The sequence below is a fragment of the Denticeps clupeoides genome, chromosome 1 (genome assembly GCF_900700375.1).
Source record: "Denticeps clupeoides chromosome 1, fDenClu1.1, whole genome shotgun sequence".
In the NCBI taxonomy this organism is placed as follows: domain Eukaryota; kingdom Metazoa; phylum Chordata; class Actinopteri; order Clupeiformes; family Denticipitidae; genus Denticeps; species Denticeps clupeoides.
Genome location: NC_041707.1, coordinates 32,767,015 through 32,787,912, shown reverse-complemented (window position 1 = coordinate 32,787,912; position 20,898 = coordinate 32,767,015). Strand labels below are relative to the sequence as shown.

Below are 20,898 nucleotides of genomic sequence, written 5' to 3'. Positions count from 1 at the left end.
TGTAGGAGATCATTCATTAGTTTACAGAGTTGGGAGAGAACCACTGCCAGTACTATTTGTGCTTTTTACACTTTTAAACGCCCAGAACTATTTCGTTTTACTGCCCTGGAGAGTCAATGAGGTGGTCTTATAAATTAGATTATGATGAGACCCCTGGCCACCAGGTGGGGCTGTTTGTCCTTTCAACAGGACACTAATCAACTTCTATTATTCTTGTTTTTTCATACATAAAGATGTTTTTTTTCTGTCTGTATTCTGTAAAATTGTCACAACTGAATTTATATTCCCTGCCAGAGGCTTTATTCACTGTTAATTCAATTGACTTTGATCTCAGACCACCATCGCTATTATTTCTTCTATTCTAGTATCCTCCACCAGATCCATGATGTCAGAGTGGCATTTATTGTACAAAGGCCTGTATCCTGCTTAAATGGACACCCGGGTGTCACTCTCCCTGTCACTCTGCTACATGGAACGATGTGACTGTGGCCTACATTGGACTTGCATTCAAATCTGCAGCCTAAATAACAATTAAAGTGACAAAAAAAGTCCACGTCCCAAAGAGATGCAGGTTTAAGTGATATATTATCGGATAGTAAAGAATTGAAAATGGATTCAGTTGTTGTTTTGGAAGCTGATGGAAAGCCTCTGGATTTTATCAATATTACATGACATTTTACAGCATTTCTGACCGAAACTTGGCGAGGCGGCAGTTGTTTTCACCCCAGGCCTTCTGTTCGATCCACCTGCTACATGCATGTTCGGTCAGCTTCTCCTCAATTCGCCCTTTTAATATGCAACTCTGCGGTTTGTGACATTTTTAATGTGACGCACTGACAAAATGGACAAAGTAAATCATCAGTGCTGCACTTAGTGAGTCATACCTACATTAGCTTAATTTACATGCACTTCAGAGACGCATTAAAATCCCTGGACGTGGTATCAGACCAGGGCCCGGCACAACACTCTCTGAGGATAATAAAACGATAATAAGACCAATGCAGACTTGTGCATTTTTGGTGGTGATAATTAAAATCTGATTGTGAGTGGATGGATGGATGGATGGTGGGCTGATTTAAGCCGCATCGGGGGCCGTTAGAAGCAGAAGGAAGGACTGCCTCAGCATTCAGCGAAGGGGCTGTTAATCAGACGGGGTAATGCGGCAGAACAGTGTTTACAGACGGCCTCCCCATCTGGCCTTCTCTTTCACATCTAAAGCCACATCAGCATTCGGGTTCTATCACTTTTATCCAAATTGTCTTCAAATTGGTCTTTTTTAAGCCCCGATTATACGTAGATGCGTAAAGAAGCCAAGGCATTTTCTGGGAAGGATCTTTTTTTTTTTTTTTTTTATTCCGAGCTTTTTTGTGTTAATGGAAATTTTGTCCGTAAGTGTAAAGTCGAAAGGCATCCTCAGGATTGACGCGAACAAAGAGATAATCCAGGAAAGCACTGCTTGGTAGTTATCTGCATCTTGGAGAGAACCAACTAACATGAATTAAAATGGGAGGAGCCCGATGGTTGACAGCTCTCACACGTTACTTCCTCATTCTGGATGATTTCATCACATGCACAAGCATCACCAAAGAAACACTGTTTCCTTCTTCTTTTACCTATTTAGTTCTGTCAATCTTTTCAAACTGTGAACCCCATGCTCAGTGCCCTAAAACGTGTCCTGCAGAAGGACTGTGACAAAATGACCAAACGTCTGATGAAACAGCACTAGCACGTTTTATTCACTCGATGCTATACAACAAGGCCGAGGGTCATCAGTCTTCACTAAGTCTACACAGTGTTGGCCACGGCGTCCTCGATCCTGCAGGATAGCACACAAACGCACAAACACAGCACAGGAGTGATGGAGGTACGCATTTCACCGCAGCACACCACTCGGCGTTTTCAGCACAGGCAACGAACCTTCATGTCGACTCCACCGTTCATGCGGTGTGTTGGTGGAATAAGGACGGAGCCATAGCGAATTTTATTTTATTCTTTTACCGACGGCGACGGTGGAGGGTTGTGTGTGAAGAATTCGGGACACTTTTTCTCTTTAAGAAGCCGACACGCACGTCCACATGCCACATGCCACATGACGTGGAAGATGCAGGTGTTTAAGGCAATTCCGTTTCGCTGACCTGTCCACTCGGAGGAGGGACAAAATGTTTCTGTTGCTGGTAGAGGAGTCCAGAAGTTGCATCCCCCCCTCCATTTCTGATCTGTCCTTTAAATATAAGCCCTTGTACTTTGCGTGTGTCTGGATGAAACCGGAAAACGGCGCCAACTGTACGCCCAGTCGCTGGGAGAAATGCACGAGACAATGACCCCCCCAGTATACAGACGAGAAAATAGGAAGAGGGAACAAGTCACATGCCCAAAGTCACCGCACTCCCCCGCCACAGGGCTCCGTTTAAGGTGGTTTGCATGCTGGAATATGCCCTCGTATATTATTGCTGACATAAGAAATCATTTCAGCCCTTTCGTGAAGACAACTTCGGTTGTCTTTAAACTATGGATTCTGGTCCAAGTGAGAGGAAATATTATCTAACAACGTTCTTCTTTTGTTGTGTGTTTCCCCACTTTGCCATTTAATTGTGAACTGTAGAAAGAAGTAGCTCTTCTTCACAAAAAAGTTCCTAGGAAAGTTGTGACACAAGTCAAGACGTGTTTCAGACAGCTGTAACATCAAAACTAGCTGGAACAATGCAGTATTCCATCATAAGAAATATCATCAGATAATAAATCAATCTGACCAAAGTGCATTAAAGCAACGATGCTTGAATAGCGGAGAACTGTTCTTTCATCCGAATCAGAATTTGGCTGGTGCCAGTGCACAGACTACAGAGATGCATTTAGAAGCGAGCATTCATTCACAAACATCCTTTGATCCGGCCCTAGTTCTTTTGGAGGGCAGCCTGACGTCAGCAGCTTCAAAATTAGCCCGCTATTCTCCCGGAAAAAACAAAAATGCCACTCTGGCCCCCCCACAACCCTCCCACCGAGAGATGGCGGAGGATAGAGGCGACCACCCTCGCCCCTCTGGTGTGTGGCATGTTCTCCTCCACTCCTCCTCCATGTGCTATATAATGGCCTGGGATAAAGCATGTAAGGGAGACACACACACACACACACACAAAAAAAAAACAACCAAAAAAACAACACTAAATCTGATTTCAAACTAAGGCAGAGGGCCGATTGAAGAAAGAAGAAGGGCCGAGGCGAGCCGCAGTGGATGAAAGCGTCTTTTTGAGCCGCAGCTCCGGAGCACCGGGGGGGCTGGTGGCGTGCTGATAAGGACGAGAAGCAAAGGATCTCTCAGCCCGGGCCATGTCCAGCTTTCAGCCCAGCCTCCGGCCTTGTTTCCAGAGGCCCAGAGGCAGAGAGGAGGTCCGTGGCTCCCTGCTCTTTATGCCACTGTCTTATCGAGGCCGGTCCCGTGGCGTCAGAACACAGGCCCGAATTTTGGCAACGGTGCGCGCGGAGCCGGCTCACCCTAATGAGTGTGTGGCCGCAAAGGAGGACGACTCTGGCCGCTCTGCTGCCTGGCTTTCAGACGCTCCTTTGAAGTCCGTTGGTAAAGAGAGCGGTCTCATCACACCTCAATAATGTTCACAGACGTTGTCCAGTTGTTATTGTTATTATTCTTGGAGTACTGTAAAAGCAAGAGGGTGACATTTAATGACGGCAAGCATATTAAAAATAATAAAATTATCAATCATTAGGGCGGGTGAAAGAGATAAAGGTGTAAAGTCTTGGACAAGTTTAGGATGAAGGACCCAGAGATGTTCACAAGTCCAAGTCAGGTCTCAAGTCTCAAGTCTGAAATGTCTGAAATGAACGTTCTGAAGATAATACTGCATTGGTGTGTGTTTTAGATTAAAAGCATGTACTGTAGCATAGCATCTATGTTGTGAATACACAGTATCAATATTTATCAGAACATGCATTTCAGTGAACATGTAAATTCATTTACTTGCTTAGCTAATAATATTGTCATCTTTATAAAATTACTACGAATAAGCTGAAAATATAATATAATTATTTTTATTTGACTATTTCCATCAGGCTACACAATAGTTTTACAGAAATCTAAAAAAATCCACAAATCCTAAACGGCTCGGATTCTAATTGAACTTGCCATTGCCGTCAGCTTTGATTTGAAATCTGTATTTCAGGGAGGGAAAATTAATCAGCCTGTGGCGTTCCCATAATGCTGGTCAACACGTTGGAAAAACTGAAATGAACGAAATAATGAAATAAATGCAAGTGTTTTATGGAACTTGAATAAAGGAGCTGTATGAATATACTTTTATCCCCTCGGGGCTTGCCGTAGCCGGCAACGTGCACTCGTGAGAGTTCTTTTTTGCACTTCATTATTACATAAATAATTCCATGCAATGAACATAGTTTACGAGTTATGACTCACAAGTCACATGTCCGAGTCAAGTCTCAAGTCATTGAGGTCAAGTCTAAAGTTGTTGTTTATGTGACTTTAGTGTGATTTGAGTGCAACTCTGGGAAGTCCGCTATATACCTCAGAGACTCTGACACAGTTCTGCTGTGCCTGATGCACTCCTGACAACACAGTGTCACCAGGGCGAGCCTAGAGTTTTCATATCCATTCCCATTGTTATCACTAATTTTGTAGCCATACAAAACACGCACACACTCACACAAACATGCAGAAGAAAGACATTTGCATCAAAGTATTAAAAAAAAAGAAAGTGGCAGATTTTTGGTCATCTCACCTCCCATAATAATTATGGTAATCATAATGAATGTATGGATGTAGCTGTTAAGTGATTTCTATTATGACAATTTTGCATGTCTGTTATCCTTAAGCATTTATAACTATTAATAATGGCTATTTTGCCCTTTGCTTAAATGGTTCTGTGTTGAATTTGTGATCATGGGCTACATGCACTTGATGTGAACTGATTAGAGATGACAGTGGCTCATCCCAATAAAGTCATTTCCTGGGACAATTCACCTGCCCAGTGTCATCTGTTGGGCCTCGAAGGAGAGGGGGTGGTTATACCTTACTGCGCAACAGCCCCCCGCTTGGGTGTTCAGGCGTACTGCACTCGGAGGAGTTCTTGGCTTTGTCTTTATTGTTGTTCGGCTCGTTGTCTTTGATGATGTCGTACTGACGGCAGAAGAGCGCGATCACACCTGAGAGGACGAGACAAATATCCCTCTGAGCACATAAGCACAGCGCAGAGTACGGCCGTCTTTAATTCACACAAACACCAATAAGCACATATTTTACTTAAGTCAGTTAGAATGAACTCCTCCTACTGGGGGAACATGCACATTTTTACCTGCCCACATAATAAGCACCACCACTATGATGATCAGCTCTCCTGCCCGCAGCTGGTTGGTCTGTCCCACCTCCTCCATGGTAACTTCGTCTGAAAAGAGAGAGAAGACGAGCTACAGAAACAGCTTTTACCGTTCAATTTCGTTCCAAATGACCCAGTTGCAGAGGCGGATTTGTCAGAGTGTTGGGGAATCAGACACTTTTGATCAGCAAACAGTCTGAAGTGTCCTGTTTATGATTCTTGACAAGTCGACTGTGTGGGATGTGGCTCGTGCGCGGCCTCCGCAATTAATCCCCAGTTAAGTCGCCGCTGTTTTGTAGGCAAGGAGCCGACAGCCCAATTAGTCCTGCAAGTCAGAGGGGTTGAAAGAGCCATGTGTGTGCAGTGCATTCACAAGAGGAGACGTTCTGTGTGGAGACATGCGCTCCACAGGGTCTTTGTGGCGGGGGGTGGGTGGGACAAGAAGTCAATTTCTGAAGGAGGATCGATTGGACTTAACCTGCTTCTCTGAAGTCTAGGACCATTGTTGCAATCTTCAAAGCCAAGTTAAATAGCAGAGCTGGGCTGAATGTTGGGGTTACAGCACTTTTTAATTCTTCCGCTGCTTCAGGGGGTTCGTCATTGATGAAACCCCTTCCGTGAGGTGAGTAAAACTGATTATCTCCAAAGCAGAAAACCAAAAATATTCCAACACTTTAAAGTAGAATTGAGGAGGAGTGGGGTCTGCTGGGTGTTTATCAGACATCCTTATCCAGAGCACCTAACAGTCCCCCTGGAGACACTCAGGGTTTATTGTCTTGCTCGGGGAGTGACTTGGTGGTCATGCGGGTGATTGGCGAGTGTCTAAACAACTAGGCTACTACCACCCTCACAAGACTGAAAAAAAAAGAACCTAAAAAAACATCAGAACACCATGTTTAGTCACAAACCATCAAGTTTAGTGTAGTGATAAATTCTGTGAAGGACTAGTTTTATTACAGTGTACAACATCTGGACCACTAAAAGAAAGCCCTTTACGATCAGAGAATTTTGGCCCACCAAAACATTTGTCGAAAGGAATAAAAAGCAAAAAGACACAAATAAAAAATAATAAGCCCCTGTTTCGTGACGTAGTGTGTATGCGTCCTCCTTCCTCGCCATGTCCAGACATCGTGACAATAACGTTAAATTGAGGCTGACATCGAGACAAAACGCAAGCCTTTTCATACGCAATACAATCAGATTTCAGAGACTTTTCAAGACTCCACCAAAACCCCGTTGAGAGCAGATATAAAACTTTTTTTCTGTAGTAGCCCCTACTCTCTGTCCCCAGCAAATCTCCTTCTTATCGGACCATGCAGCCCAAACCGGGAAAGTTTGTTATTTTGCCCCTCCCTCATATCTCTGGCGGGTGCAAGTGTGCATGTTTGACGGTGTGAGTGTGTGTGTGTGTATTTGTGTAAGTCTGACAAGATCAGGGAGCTGCTGTCATTGGAGTGTTACGCCCTATACCCAATCCCTTCATTTCCTCATCATTTCTGCATACCGCGCTTTTATCTGCTCTCCCTGTCTGTCACACTGCACACTTCCTTCCTTCCCTCTCTCGCTTCTCTCCAGCTTTCATCTTTGTTTAGAAGAGAAACATCTCCACGGCTCTGTATAAATCTGGAAGAACGTATGGCATCTAATTAAAGAAGATACCCAAGAGTATAAATTATAGTAATGTTTTTTTACTTTTAACCTTTTTAACACTCACAGAAAGCTCGGTTAAGGTTTTTTGCAGCTTTGCTGATCACACCACATGCTCTGATGTTAACAGAAGGGCGTCTGTGATTCATGTGCCATCGGATGGTTGTATCATGATCATGGAGGCTTATCCAGGATATAAAAATAACTATGTTGCGTAACATTTATGTGACATTTATGAAACTGTGCTACGGCCAAGCTTCTGAATAGTTTATTTCAGAGACAAAAACACCTTGTGGTAAAGGTCACAGGTTAACATGACCACCTGGAATACTTATTCAATAGAAACGGTGTATTCAGTAGACCTGGAAAGTACTCACAGTGCTTCAGATTTCTACACACAACATAAATAAAGTTTTTAAGGTTTTGGTGAATTTATTGAAAATAACTGAGCAAGCACGTGTACATAAGATTTCACAGCCTCTGTCATAATTAAGCTCAGGTGCCTCCTTTTTCCCCTGATCATCCTTGAGATGTTTCTGCAGCTTAACTGGAGTCCACTTGTGGAAAAAAATTCTGACGCTTTGAAAATTCTCTGGTCTGATAAGACAAAGACTGAACTAGTGAATGCCGGTCGTCACATTTGGAGGGAACCAGGCACTGCTCATCACCAGGCCAATTCCATCCCTACAGTGAGGCATGGTGGTGGCAGCATCATGCTGTGGGGATGTTTTTCAGATGCAGGAACTGGGGGACTAGTCCGGACAGAGGGAAATATGACTGCAGCAACGCAGAGAGATACTGGATGAAAGCCTGCTCCAGATCGCTCTTGTACTCAGTGTGCTCTGGGGCGACAGTTCATCTTTCAGCAGGACAACGGCCCTAAGCAAACAGTCAAAATATCAAAGGAGTGGCCCCCAAGGATAGGTGGCTTGTAGAGTCATATTAAAAAAAAAGACTTGAGGCTGTAATCGACAAATTATTGAGCAAAGGCTGTGAATGTACATGTGCAATGAGTGTTGGGGAAAAGGAGGACACCTACGCGTGATGTCATTTATTATATGAAACAGAAGACGGGGGGGAAAAAGCATCACGATTAGCAAAAATCTCCCGATGGAGAACAGACACGAACATGGCAGCTTCATACAATCATACAAAGGTGAGAATCATTTAATCGGGAATCATGGTAACACAGGACCGACACGAAACTCGGTTGGTTGTAAACTCATCGAATGGTGTCTAAAAAAGGATGAAAATAAGAATATTCTGCAACATTATTTAATATTTATTTTATATAAATAAACCAATAAAGTAAATCAATATCAGTGCTGTACAGGATTTATGTAAAGAGATAAAGCGTGTCTGAGTGGACTAGTCTGTCATCAGTCTGGGTTCACGCTGTACCTTTGTTCTTCGAGGTCTGTGTCTCAGCTTCCTTCGGTGTGCGAAATTGGAGGGGTTCGCTGGGGGGGCTGGGCCCGCTCATGCTGATGGACTGCACGTGCACTATGTAGTCGGTCTCCTCCTCCAGATCCCATAGTGCACAGCTGCGCGTGGTAGTGTTCACTTCCTGGATGAATCGCAGCATGCGCACATCCTTTTTCTGGTCCACAAGTCAATAAAAACATACCAATCAGAAATGACACAAATCACACACATTTTTAGAGGGATCTATATGTGACACTTTTCCATAAATTTGACTATTTGAACAAGTGACTGAGTAAATTCACTTCAAAACAATCCCAATCCAACTTTATTTATAGAGCATTTTACAACTACAACTTTTACAACTAATCAGTACAACTTTATACAAGTGCTGTATAATGAAATACCTAATATGCGCAGGAGATATAATGTACATTTTGGTGAGTTTCATTCCAGAGTATTTTGGAGGTGCTATATGGAGGCGCCCTTATTACACCTCGCACTGCACCTCGTTTACTCCGAGCCTCCAGTACTGCTCGCCTGGTCCCTCCATCTCTGAAGGTAAAAGGAAGACACTCATCTAGACTCTTCTCTGTCTTGCCCCCTCAGTGGCGGAATGAACTTCCCCTCGAGATCAGAACAGCTCAGTCACTGAGCACCTTCAAACGACAGCTCAAGACCTTCCTCTTTAAAGAATATTTAGATTAACTTGTAACATTCTTATTGTCTACCTTTACAGAATCTACAACAAGAGTGAATAAAAAGTTTGTATTCATAGTTGGGGGTTCTAATGAACTAGAATTGATCTCTTCATCGATGGTAACTTGAAAGCACGTTGTAAGTCGCTCTGGATAAGGGCGTCTGCCAAATGCCTTAAATGTAGAATGTAAATGAAAATATGTAACGCAGCGTGTGAGAGTGTTTGCAAATGTCAGATTCATTAGTTTGCCAATCAGTATTATTGAATTCAACTGTTAAAAAATCCATCTACATGATGGATTTGCTAGAGGATGTCGTCCCACAATAACAGACGTTGCGTTTGTGATGTGTATCAGAAGTTTGTCGTCCCAACAGGCTCCTCCCATTTACATTTGCAGCATTAGGCAGATGCTCTTATCCAGAGCAACTTACTTAAGTTGCTTTAAATATCCATCATTAAAAAACCCTCGTTTGGTTCACTGTAAATTTCCCACTTGTGGGACTAATAAAGGATCATCTTATCTTATCTTATCTTATCCTAGGACCAAATCTGTAGATACCGTGTAAATACCAGAATGTCATTAAAGTTGTTCTTTGGTGTATCAGAAAAATATACACACCGTCAGAAAGGCTGGACTAGTTGAAGTGGAGACATTTTTCATGCATATTTGGGGTGACTGGGGGTGAATGGGGTGACTGGGGTCTACCGGCACTGGCTGGGTGCGCTGTGCATGTGAGGAAAGTCTCTGCCTCACTATCTTGAGCTTCGCTACGTGTTTTTCACTACTGCAACTGACATCTCCGCACTGCCGATAAAGTGGATGATAAAAGAAGAGGAGAAGCCTGATGGTGCTGCGCTCGTGCCAGCAGGGAATAATATTGCCTCCCCCTCTTTCAACAACTGTCATCACACAGCGGTCGCCACGGTGATGGGCCCACCGGTGGGAGTGCGGCTACACACCCCACACAGTGTTTCCGGGACAACTGCTAGGGTGGTGGTGGGATGGGTAACGAACACTGACAGCAGCTAATTCATCTCCTGCGGACGGGTTTAATACACAAAGCAGGATGTCTTCTTCTCCTCTTTCGTCTCGCTCACTTACCTGCTGGGTGATGGCAAAGCCAATGACCGTGTCCCCCTCAGGAATGTCCCATGTCACCACCCCAGAGTTGGCCTTCAGGGACTTGATGGTCACATTGACAGGAGCCGTCAAACTATCTGCAGAGCGGACAGAGGGAAGGGTGCAGAGTGAGGAGCCTTTTCTCTCGTTTTCTCTCTCCGTTCTTTCCTTTTCCTCCTCCCGAGGTAATCGGAGTTGTGGAGAGACGGCTGGCCGAGTGGATTCTGACAGGTACGGACTAAAGAGGAGACAGAAGTGGCTGGAGGGCTGCACAGCTACTAATCTATCAAGCAGCTGAAAAATCAAAAGGGACTTTTCCATTTTGATGTTGTTATTGTACCATGCCAACAAGACAAGTCTTTTTTTATGGCAAAAAAAACCCAGCAACTTTGCAATAAAGCTCAATTCCGATTCTGATCTAGTCTCAAAATGTTGTAAAAAGTCAACACCTTTTCTGCTTGAGGGAAGGCACGAATATCCCCGAAAACCTGAAATATCGGAGAACTGAGCTGCCTACGCAAACACAACACGGCACACGTGTTCATCGCGTCCTCGTGCTTTTTTCCCGTATTTGTGTACAGGTGACTGACTGAAGCCTTGGCCAGTTCATTTCCTCGAACACCGCCTCGAGAGGAGGTCCTCAGACATGTTCCAGAGCAGAGTTGGTGGGATTTCAGAGCTCATCCAAAGTATTAAGCAGTTGTTTTGCTTTAACAGCACCAATATAAAATATTATATATGCCTCTCTCTCTATATATATATATATCTATATATATATATATATATATCTATATCTATATCTATATATATATATCTATATCTATATATCTATATCTATATCTATATATATATATATATCTATATCTATATATATATATATATATATATATATATATATATATATATATATATATATATATATATATATATATATATATATATATAAAAAACAAAAAATCCAAACCAGTCTCTGCAATTTATATCTCATTCTTGCAAGTAGAGATTAAAATCAGGAAGAAACGTTCAGCTGTTACAAGCACATTGCATATTGACACAATTCACTTTAAGCTGAGACACACACACACACACACACAGTTTTCACAGGTTCTTACTCGGCCTGCTGGCCTTTTTACGATAAGCCAACTCGATACCTGGGCACAAAATATTAATGTTTTATTGAAAGGCGTGCACGAGGAGATATGTGCACAAGGATGGGTGTTCAATAATGCAGATTTTCTTCTGGCTTTGCAGGATAGCGCAGGTGGTGTGTGGCTGTCTGGCTGAGCTCTCTGTCATTCTGACAAACGCTGCGAGGGAGGAGGAATGGCGTCTCGGTGAAGCTCATTCTCCGCCGTTTTACTGCCATCTCGCGCCCCCATTTCAGGTCGGGCCTTTCGCACATTCACACAAACTTAATTGTAACTTCCTTCAGAATTAAAATACACTGAAAAATATACTGTCGTCAGTTCCTTAATAAAGTGAATCGTATGTGTTTAGGGTGGGGCTCACCCAGCTCTCTTCCCACATCCACGCCATACGTTTATGGCCACTTTGAAATGGCTTACGTGTCCAGGGAAAAAGCACGTAATGAGTTTTAAATGAATAAGAAACGGTCAGTTGACCCCGCGTTTGCTGACGCACCAGGTACGGCCGAAGGGAACGCTTCAATGCGCCAAACATGTCCTAGCGAACACAGCATTCCAGCGGAGACTAAATTGTTGCTGAAAACGATCCATTTGATGTTGTTGTAACGGGCAGCCTTCGACTAGTAGTGCGCACAACTCTCACCCGCGCTGTGCTACTCGATGAGTAGCGCTTCCACCACAACCGTCCGTCAACGAGCAGCGATAGCGGAGAAGGAGTTTGTGTATGCACACCAGGTATTGTGGTGGTAGTAGCCTAGTGGGTAACACACTCTCCTATGAACCAGAAGACCCGGGTTCAAGTCCCGCTTTGTACCATTGTGTCCCTGAGCAAGACACTTAACCCTAAGTTGCTCCAGGGGGGACTGTCCCTTGTAACTACTGATTGTAAGTCGCTCTGGATAAGGGCGTCAGATAAAGGCCGTAAATGTAAATGTAATTGTAAAGGCTCTGCTTTGCCCACCAAACAACACAGTCTGCGCTATCTGTATAAATCTTTATACTAATTATTAACAAGAAATGTTTAGGCTCTTACAGTTTCACTGGTGCCCAGAATCTGAATCAGATTTTTGCATTGAACTTGCATTGAAATCTGGTAAAAAAAAAAAAAAAAAACGAGGTGGAATATGTGGAACGCATCCCGGGCAGAAGGTGCAGAGGGTTGCCTTTATGCTACAGTTCATGCCACGCTGACACCGGATCACATAAAGCAGCACGGGGTGTTGCTTTTTACACCGTCAGCTGCAGTCTGCCACATGGGAGGCAAGAAAGGCTCATTAACAAACGTTCATTAACAAATGCTCTTTAGCTGCTAATGAGACTGCCGCGAAACTCGTTAATTCAAGCCATGCGTGATGAGAAAAACAATTTGCATTGCGCACGTGTTCATAGTAGCAGCTTCAGAACGAAACTTCAATGTGACGGAACTGGCAAATAAACAAACTGCAGTTGCGATATTGGCATTAAATGCTAAGTGTTGAGCCTGTTCATTAGTGTAAGGTCAAGCACGTCCTCAGAATTTGCATGACAAGATAAAAAAAAAAACATTTGCGCATGAGACTTACTCTCCTCTTCAAGATCCTGCAGAACTGCCATATGAAAGTGAGAGTAATTGTGAGACACAGCACACATGCGTCCTCTGCATTTAACCCATCCCCTGAGGGAGCAGTGTGCAGCCATGAAAGGCGCCCGGGGAGCAGCGTGCGGGGACGGTACCTTGGCGGTTCGGGACTCGAACCCCAAATGCGACTCCTTTACCACTGGCCCAAACACTTAGCCCGGGTCTAAACTGTAGCTCTTGCGCCACGAAGCACTGCCCCTTCAAGATCTCGCACAGAAAATTACAATTTAAACAAAGCATGAAATTATCATATAATTATTAAATCAATTTTCTTAGCTTATCCTGGAGGATCGGCAACAACCACGGTTTGAAAAATCCATGCAATGAATTATGGGACAGGCTGGACTGAAAAAGAACCTATTTGATGAAGAGAGACACGTTCTGAAATAGATGAGCTCCCAAAGTGAGACACACCCCTGACTACACCCTGGTTTTGGGGTGTCTGCTTTTTTCTGTTTTATGTGACATCCATTCACAACTGATATTGATATATTTTTACACACTCCTTAACATTCTAAAAATGAATGACGAGGGGGTGTGTGTGATTATTTACACTGATTTCATACCCATCCACCCACACCACGTTCCTAGAAGTGAGATTTGTGGCCTAGCGGGTAAGGAAGCGGCCTCGTAATCAGAAGGTTGCCGGTTCGATCCGCCAAGGTGCCACTGAGCAAAGCACACCCCCCCCCGGGCGCCTTTCATGGCTGTGCTGCTGTAACGCTGGCCAACTCTCTCAGCCCTGACAAATCATAAACTGAGTAGATCCAAGTAATATAAGTGTCTGGTGGACCTTCTGACCATTCTGTGTAGAGTTGTAAATCTTCTAAGCGAATTGATTCGCGGCTCTGCGATATGGCGACAGCTGTAATGTCATTCTCACTTCTTTCATTCTTCCAGCTGTCCATCAACCGCACCGGGGGTTTTATTTGCAGCCTTCAGCGGTGATGACTCACTCCGCTGGCAGGTGCTGTCCGAGCGCCCACCTCCTGTCCTTCAGTCGTGCCCCCCCACCGCGTTCAGTCCGAAGAGCCGAGGGAGAGACGCGACAGAGTGCCCCATTCTAACAACAAAGGCTCAGAGATAGGAAGAGTCAAAACGCACGCCACGCCCATCCGGACAGGAGAACGCTCCTTTCTCTCTCAGAGGTGGTTCTGAAACAAATGAAATTTGACAACTCAAGACTGAATTAAAGGCAAACCTTCTGTGTTCTGAAATTGCCTGAGAATAACTGAGATGTCAGGAATATTGTGCACTGTCCCCCAGGGGCGAACCCGATTTATGACTGGAAGCAGCATGGAATGTTCAATGAACTTCTTATTAGGTGAGAAAATAATGCGAGACGTTCATGACCAGTGCATTTTTTTGCTCATGAGCACCCATTCTGCCCAGAGGATAGAGTCGATAGCAATAAAAAACTTTTATTGGAAAATCCATAGAAGATGCTTCATACATGACAGCAGGTATGTATAAATGATGAACTGTAGAAGAAGATCTATAGTAATATTCTTTACTTTCTATCTATCTGGCAGGAACTGGACGCTTGCCTTTGTTATTGCGGGATGAAAACAGTAGCTTTATTGAGTACAAGTCAAAGCCTGATCTGTTGTCTTTTACATCAGAGGTCAGAGGTCACTGAAAAACAGTTATGTGTGGATAATGAAATGTAGTTATTCCCAATCCTAGCATCTCCTGCTTCCAGCCTCTCTATGGTGGAGCAGGTCTCTGCTACAGGAGTGATTCTCGTGTTTTGGGCTATTTCGTACTAATACCGGGCAACATCACTTGTGCTACGTTTGCATGCGAGGAAGTAGGCTGTGTGAAATTTTAAGCTCTTTTGCCACGTCTGTTATAGAGTTTCAAAAATTGGGCTTTATATCTCTTTCCACCAGTCCAATTCATACACAAACTACGGCCCCGTGAACAACAGAGTGTGGCTGCAGGCTCCAAACTAGACACCTGGTTGTTGGTAGTGTGTGTGTGTGTTTTTACTCATCCTATAGAAAGCAAGTAGCTTGATGTCTTTTTGTCATAGTTTAATGCATTTAATATTCTAAGAGAATATGAAAAACGCTGTTAACCCATTAATGCCTATAAGATCCATCGCGGGAGCTTATTTCCGCCAGCAGCTTTTGTGCCTATGCACTTCATTCAAATGCAACACAAATGTACAACTGTTGCTATGTAAAGATTAATAAACAATTGCCCTTTTAGCTCAGATTCCTGTTAAATGCTGTTTATTGTACACTCGCATGTATGCATCATAAACCCGACTGCAGTGGGTGTTGGAATTTTTCTTATAATCGATGCATTGCAGAACAAAATAGATCAGAATGATGTTGCCTGGTGGTTTTTTGGGCGGATGCCTGATCTCATACACAAATTTGTAAATTTCCCACTTGTGGGAATAATAAAGGATCATTTTATCTTTTATTTTAGTACAGCGCCATTCCAAGTTAAGCCGCTTTCAGGCCGAACGCAGTATGCACTTTGCTCTGAAACTCATTATTTTCTATAGCTTGCGTGGCGCTAGAGGGGTTTCATTCGGTGGCCTTGTGCACGCACCGCGTGTCAATACCCGATCCGTATCATGATCGGTACCGTGCATGTGCTCTCCGAAAGCCACCACGTTAGCGGTAGCGCAGCAGTAGACAGACAGTATAAAAGGGGGGCAAAAAACTCATTCGTTGATATCAATCACGTTCGCTGTAAGCCGTTTTCAGGACTGACATTGCCTCAAGCCGTCTGCCTTCTACCGATCGCCCTTCTGACTGCTTCAGATGTTACCGACCGCCTTTTCCGTCTACGACCAGACTTCCTGTCTCGCCTCTGAGGCTTCGTCCTTCATCTCAAGCTCGTCAACCCCGACTACAGCCAGCTTCCTTCAAGTACAACTCCTCAGAGGTTGGAGTTTTCTGAACCCACAGCCGCAAGTGCGCCCCACGGCCTCGTCCATGATAGATCTACTGTGAAGGAAAATGTGAAAAAAAAAAAAAAAAAGTGAAGTGATTGTCACATGTGATACACAGCAGCACAGCACACGGTGCACACAGTGAAATGTGTCCTCTGCATTTAACCCATCACCCTAAGTGAGCAGTGGGCAGCCATGACCGGCGCCCGGGGAGCAGTGTGTGGGGACGGTGCTTTGCTCAGTGGCACCTCAGTGGCACCTTGGCGGATCGGGATTCGAACCGGCAACCTTCTGATTACAGGGCCGATTCCTTAACCGCTAGGCCACCACTGCCCCTAAAGCAAAGTGTTTATGACTAATGATTAACTGCACACTTCCTGATCCACCCTAGTAGCAGACTCCTGATGACAACGATGAAGCTATTGTACAAAATGTTGTATCCTGCTCTGACTTCTCAGGTGAGGACAGTACAGACATATCGTTTCTATATCTTGTTCCTTTTTTTTTTATGCGACTGCCTGTGATAAGTTACCTTAAACCCTTGCTAGAGTAGTATACTTTGATGTTTTTAGCTGTGTGTTATTTCATTATTTTGCTATTTATCCTGTAATCATTGATTTTATGTATACTCTTTGTGTTATTATTTACTCATCAATTTACATTTAACTCATTTACATATTCTTTGCATATTCTTGTGATCATAGCATGATCAAAAGGGGGAAGTGTGAAGGAAAAAATGTGAAAAAAAGGGTTTCTTAAGTGTTTCTCATGCAAAGCCAGCAGAACAGAATCGTAAATCTTTGTGTGCGACAGCTTTATCTGTGAGGAATGTGTGAGATCATGTTCTGTGCATGGTACTGGCAGGCACAGAAAAACACCAGTGCTTTGGTTGCGAAATCACTTGACCATATATATATATACACACACACACACACACACACACACACACACGTCACTGTGTTCAGACCTTTGGAGATTCTTGCTGGAAATAATTTCCACGACACTACAACACCACATTATCGTCTTACCGGGGTGTTGGTAACAATAACAGCTTGAGCGCAACTTGCTGTTTTTTGAGAGGAAGTGCAAACTTTGCAGCGAGTGCATCGCATTGATGGGATGCATTGTGATTCATCGATAATCAAGGCATTCATAATTGTTATTGAATCGAATCGTGAGATCAGAGAAGGCTCACACCTCTAGTAGGTACCTTGCATGAATGCAATTTGCGGCAATAAAACCAAATAAATGTTTTTTTCTGCCACAAGCACTGTGAAGCCATGCGCCCTCAGTTTGGCGCCGCATGATGTCACCCCGACAAAGAGAATGGGAAGCCCCTTTCCCACACTTGTCTCTGTAATGGTTTTAAACATGAATGATAGCAACAATGAATCAGCAATCATCCACTGCAAAATGCTTCATTAATTAGCTACAGTTTTTTAATTGACTGACGGCCCCAATAAAGTCATACGACTCTTCTGCACTACTACCTACTGCACTACCTGTGCCGTTTACCTCCCTCCCAATGCAGTGTCCTGGTTGTCCCCACTGTTATACAGCACCCGTACACGCTGTACACATGTGTGTGTGCGCGTGTGTGTGTGTGTGTGTGTGTGTGTGAGTGAGAGAGGGAGAGACTGAGCACATCTCAAGGGTATAATTGACATGTTGAGGGACAGACTGTTGAGGGACAGATTGTACGTATCATGGTACGATGTGGCAGTGAACTGTGCACACTTCCCAACTATGTCAATAATCCATTCCTTTTCATGATCCAAAATTATGAAGATTAATAATTCAATCTCTCTAAATAATGCTCAGAAGGGAGAAGGAAACACCCCCTGTTTTTGGATGGGATTCTTACCTTACGTTTACCATGTTTTATTTTCCATAGCTGCTCTCATGCTTAAAATTATATAGACGTACACGGCGCAACATTTGGATAAAATTTCTTGATTTACTATGAATTGTAGGAGTCAACTGGTTAATCAGTGCAAAATAAAGCTTGTTCACTTCGGTTGAACTTCAGTCACGGCCCCTGCGATGTGCATCGATTTGCAGAGAAGAGGGGCTATCACAGCCAGGAAAAACAGAGCCGAGACAATCGATACGCTGGCAGCAGCGTTGGTATAAAATAAGCTTTTTTCCTGTTTGGATAGGGTAAAAAAAATCAAATATCTATATTTTACATGATGATCTGAGCTGAAAAAATAAAACAAAATGGTTGGAAAAAGCTGTTCGGACAGCAGGGTGTGTAGGGAGAAGGTGTGTGGTGCTCGCTGACCTTTGTAATTCCTGGTCTCTGCTTCAGAAACACTAATAATCCCACGTGGGATTAGGTGCACGTCCCTGCCGCAGAAGACGTGGTCTCTCACACCATGGTATATAAAGACTTGTTGTGGTGTACTCATAATCAGCTCACAATACTGCAAAATCACAAGTTGTTACACTGAACCACATACGGAAAATCTGACTATATAATTCCACAAATTAATAACAGTAACAACTGTCATTTTCTGACCCCCGTGTTTGCTTGTTTGTAATTACATTTACATGTATGGCATTTATCAGACTTACAATCAGTAGTTACAGGGACAGTCCCCCCCCGGAGCAATTTAGGGTTAATTGTCTTGCTCAGGGACACAATGGTAGTAAGTGGGATTTGAACCTGTGACTCTGTAGTCTTCTGGTTCATAGGCAAGTGTGTTACCCACTAGGCTACTACCATCCCGTTTACTGTGTTTCAGCAGAGAAGACCAGACAGTTTCTTTCTCTGGATGTAGGAAAAGTTGAAGGTGGTTTTTGAGAGTGAAGTGATTGTGAAACACTGCAGCACAGCACACGGTGACACAACAAAATGTGTCCTCTGCTTTTAACCATCACCCCTGGTGAGCAGTGGGCAGCCTCAGTGGCATCTGGGCGGATCGGGATTCAAACCGGCAACCTTCTGATTACGGGTTCACCACTGCTAAGCCACCTCTGCCTATTACTTTTTAAAGTAATTAAAAAACACATTTACGGAGAAGGTGTCTATCCTCTGGCAGAGGTTTGAGGATTCAATTGGTCTTTTTCAGGCTCTCAGCACTCCAGGTGTGGACAAGGAGAAGAAGCAGGACCTGCTCCACCATGGAGAGGCTGGAAGCAGGACCTGCTCCACCATGGAGAGGCTGGAAGCAGGACCTGCTCCACCATCATGAAGAAGGCTGGAAGCAGGACCTACTCCACCACCATGGAGAGACTGGAAGCAGGACCTGCTCCACCATCATGGAGAGACTGAAAGCAGGACCTGCTCCACCATGGAGAGGCTGGAAGCAGGACCTGCTCCACCATCATGAAGAAGACTGGAAGCAGGACCTACTCCACCACCATGGAGAGACTGGAAGCAGGACCTGCTCCACCATCATGGAGAGACTGGAAGCAGGACCTGCTCCACCATCATGGAGAGACTGGAAGCAGTACCTGCTCCACCACCATGGAGAGACTGGAAGCAGGACCTGCTCCACCATCATGAGGAAGGCTGGAAGCAGGACCTGCTCCACCATCATGAGGAAGGCTGGAAGCAGGACCTGCTCCACCATCATGAAGAAGGCTGGAAGCAGGACCTGCTCCACCATCATGAAGAAGGCTGGAAGCAGGACCTGCTCCACCATCATGAGGAAGGCTGGAAGCAGGACCTGCTCCACCATCATGAGGAAGGCTGGAAGCAGGACCTGCTCCACCATCATGAAGAAGGCTGGAAGCAGGACCTGCTCCACCATCATGAAGAAGGCTGGAAGCAGGACCTGCTCCACCATCATGAAGAAGGCTGGAAGCAGGACCTGCTCCACCATCATGAAGAAGGCTGGAAGCAGGACCTGCTCCACCATCATGAAGAAGGCTGGAAGCAGGACCTGCTCCACCATCATGAAGAAGCTGGAAGCAGGACCTGCTCCATCATGGAGGAACACACGTGTTTCATACGAAACCCGGAGAGAAAATGTCTCCCCTAAAAGCAGAAAAATCGTGAAACGTTAAAAAGGGCGCCCCGCGGTCCTACTCACAACAGGAAGCGCGACGCTTGAAGCCGGTGACGCAGAGAACTAATGAATAAATCAGCAACGTAATTAGCAACGTGTCATTATGTTGAGCGAGTGGGATGCATGTGTCGGCCTCACGGCCCCGAGAACATCACTCCCACGGACGCGTCGGGGTTAGCAGTCCGTGAGTGTGTGTGTGTGTGTGTGTGTGAGAGAGAGAGAGAGAGAGAGAGACTCTGCGGCACTCGCGACTTACCCGCGACGACCTGCGAGACGCCGAAGCAGCTCAGAATCAGCAGCGGCGCCGCGGGCGCCAGAGAGCTCTCCATCCTCCGTGCGCCGCGGCGCGGGAATTCCCATTTACTCCGACGATCAACAGTCGGACGCCCGCGTCGGCTCCCTTCGCGCGAACTTCCCGCTTATAAGCGGTCGGCTGCGGCGGCGGCGGCGGCGATGCCTCCTTATCGTGCGCGGCGGCGGAGCTGATTAATGCTGACGGCGGACACGCGGGCTCGCGGGCTACGGTGCGCGCTCCCTCCCTCTCCCGGGCGCGCGCGCGCGCGCTCGCTCGCTCTCCCCGTCTCTCTGAAGTGAGGGAGACGCGTGTGTGTGGAAGTGGTGATGATTATTCCCGGCATCGCCATCAAGTCTCGCAAACGTATCGCATCATCTTCTCCATTCCGATTTAATGGGGACAAAATGCTGTTTTCTTTCAGTATAATTTCCAGTTAGAGCGGCTATTTTGCTTAAAATTGCTCCTTTTTCTTTTTTTTTAAATAATTTTTAATTTTATGATAAAAAAATACCCCACTGCGTCGTCCCAGGAGTGAGGTCTGAGGTAATTAATTGAAAAGTGTGAGTTTGACGAGAGCCGCGTCGACCCAGAAACCACCGCGGCTTCCCGCGCTTTTACAATCGCGACGTCGCCGCTGATTACTTCATAATTACCAGGCAATGACGAACTCCTCCGCTTCATTACC

General features: G+C 44.8%; 1 protein-coding gene across 2 annotated transcripts; it reads right to left on the bottom strand.

Moving 5' to 3' along the window:
• Positions 1 to 3,192: 3,192 nt before the first annotated feature.
• On the bottom strand, positions 3,193 to 20,429 carry fndc5a (fibronectin type III domain containing 5a). 2 transcript variants are annotated; one of them, XM_028982184.1, is made up of 6 exons: positions 20,175 to 20,429; positions 10,211 to 10,326; positions 8,388 to 8,586; positions 5,319 to 5,408; positions 4,988 to 5,169; positions 3,193 to 3,649 (listed from the first exon to the last, which is right to left on the bottom strand). In XM_028982184.1, the coding sequence occupies exons 1-5, from the start codon at positions 20,245 to 20,247 to the stop codon at positions 5,030 to 5,032; spliced, it is 618 nt and encodes a 205-aa protein (XP_028838017.1). In that variant the 5' UTR covers positions 20,248 to 20,429; the 3' UTR covers positions 3,193 to 3,649; positions 4,988 to 5,029. The 2 variants fall into 2 exon arrangements, with proteins under 2 accessions (XP_028838017.1, XP_028838016.1); XM_028982183.1 differs by having other exon boundaries at positions 5,036 to 5,169.
• Between the last annotated feature and the right edge of the window lie 469 nt (positions 20,430 to 20,898).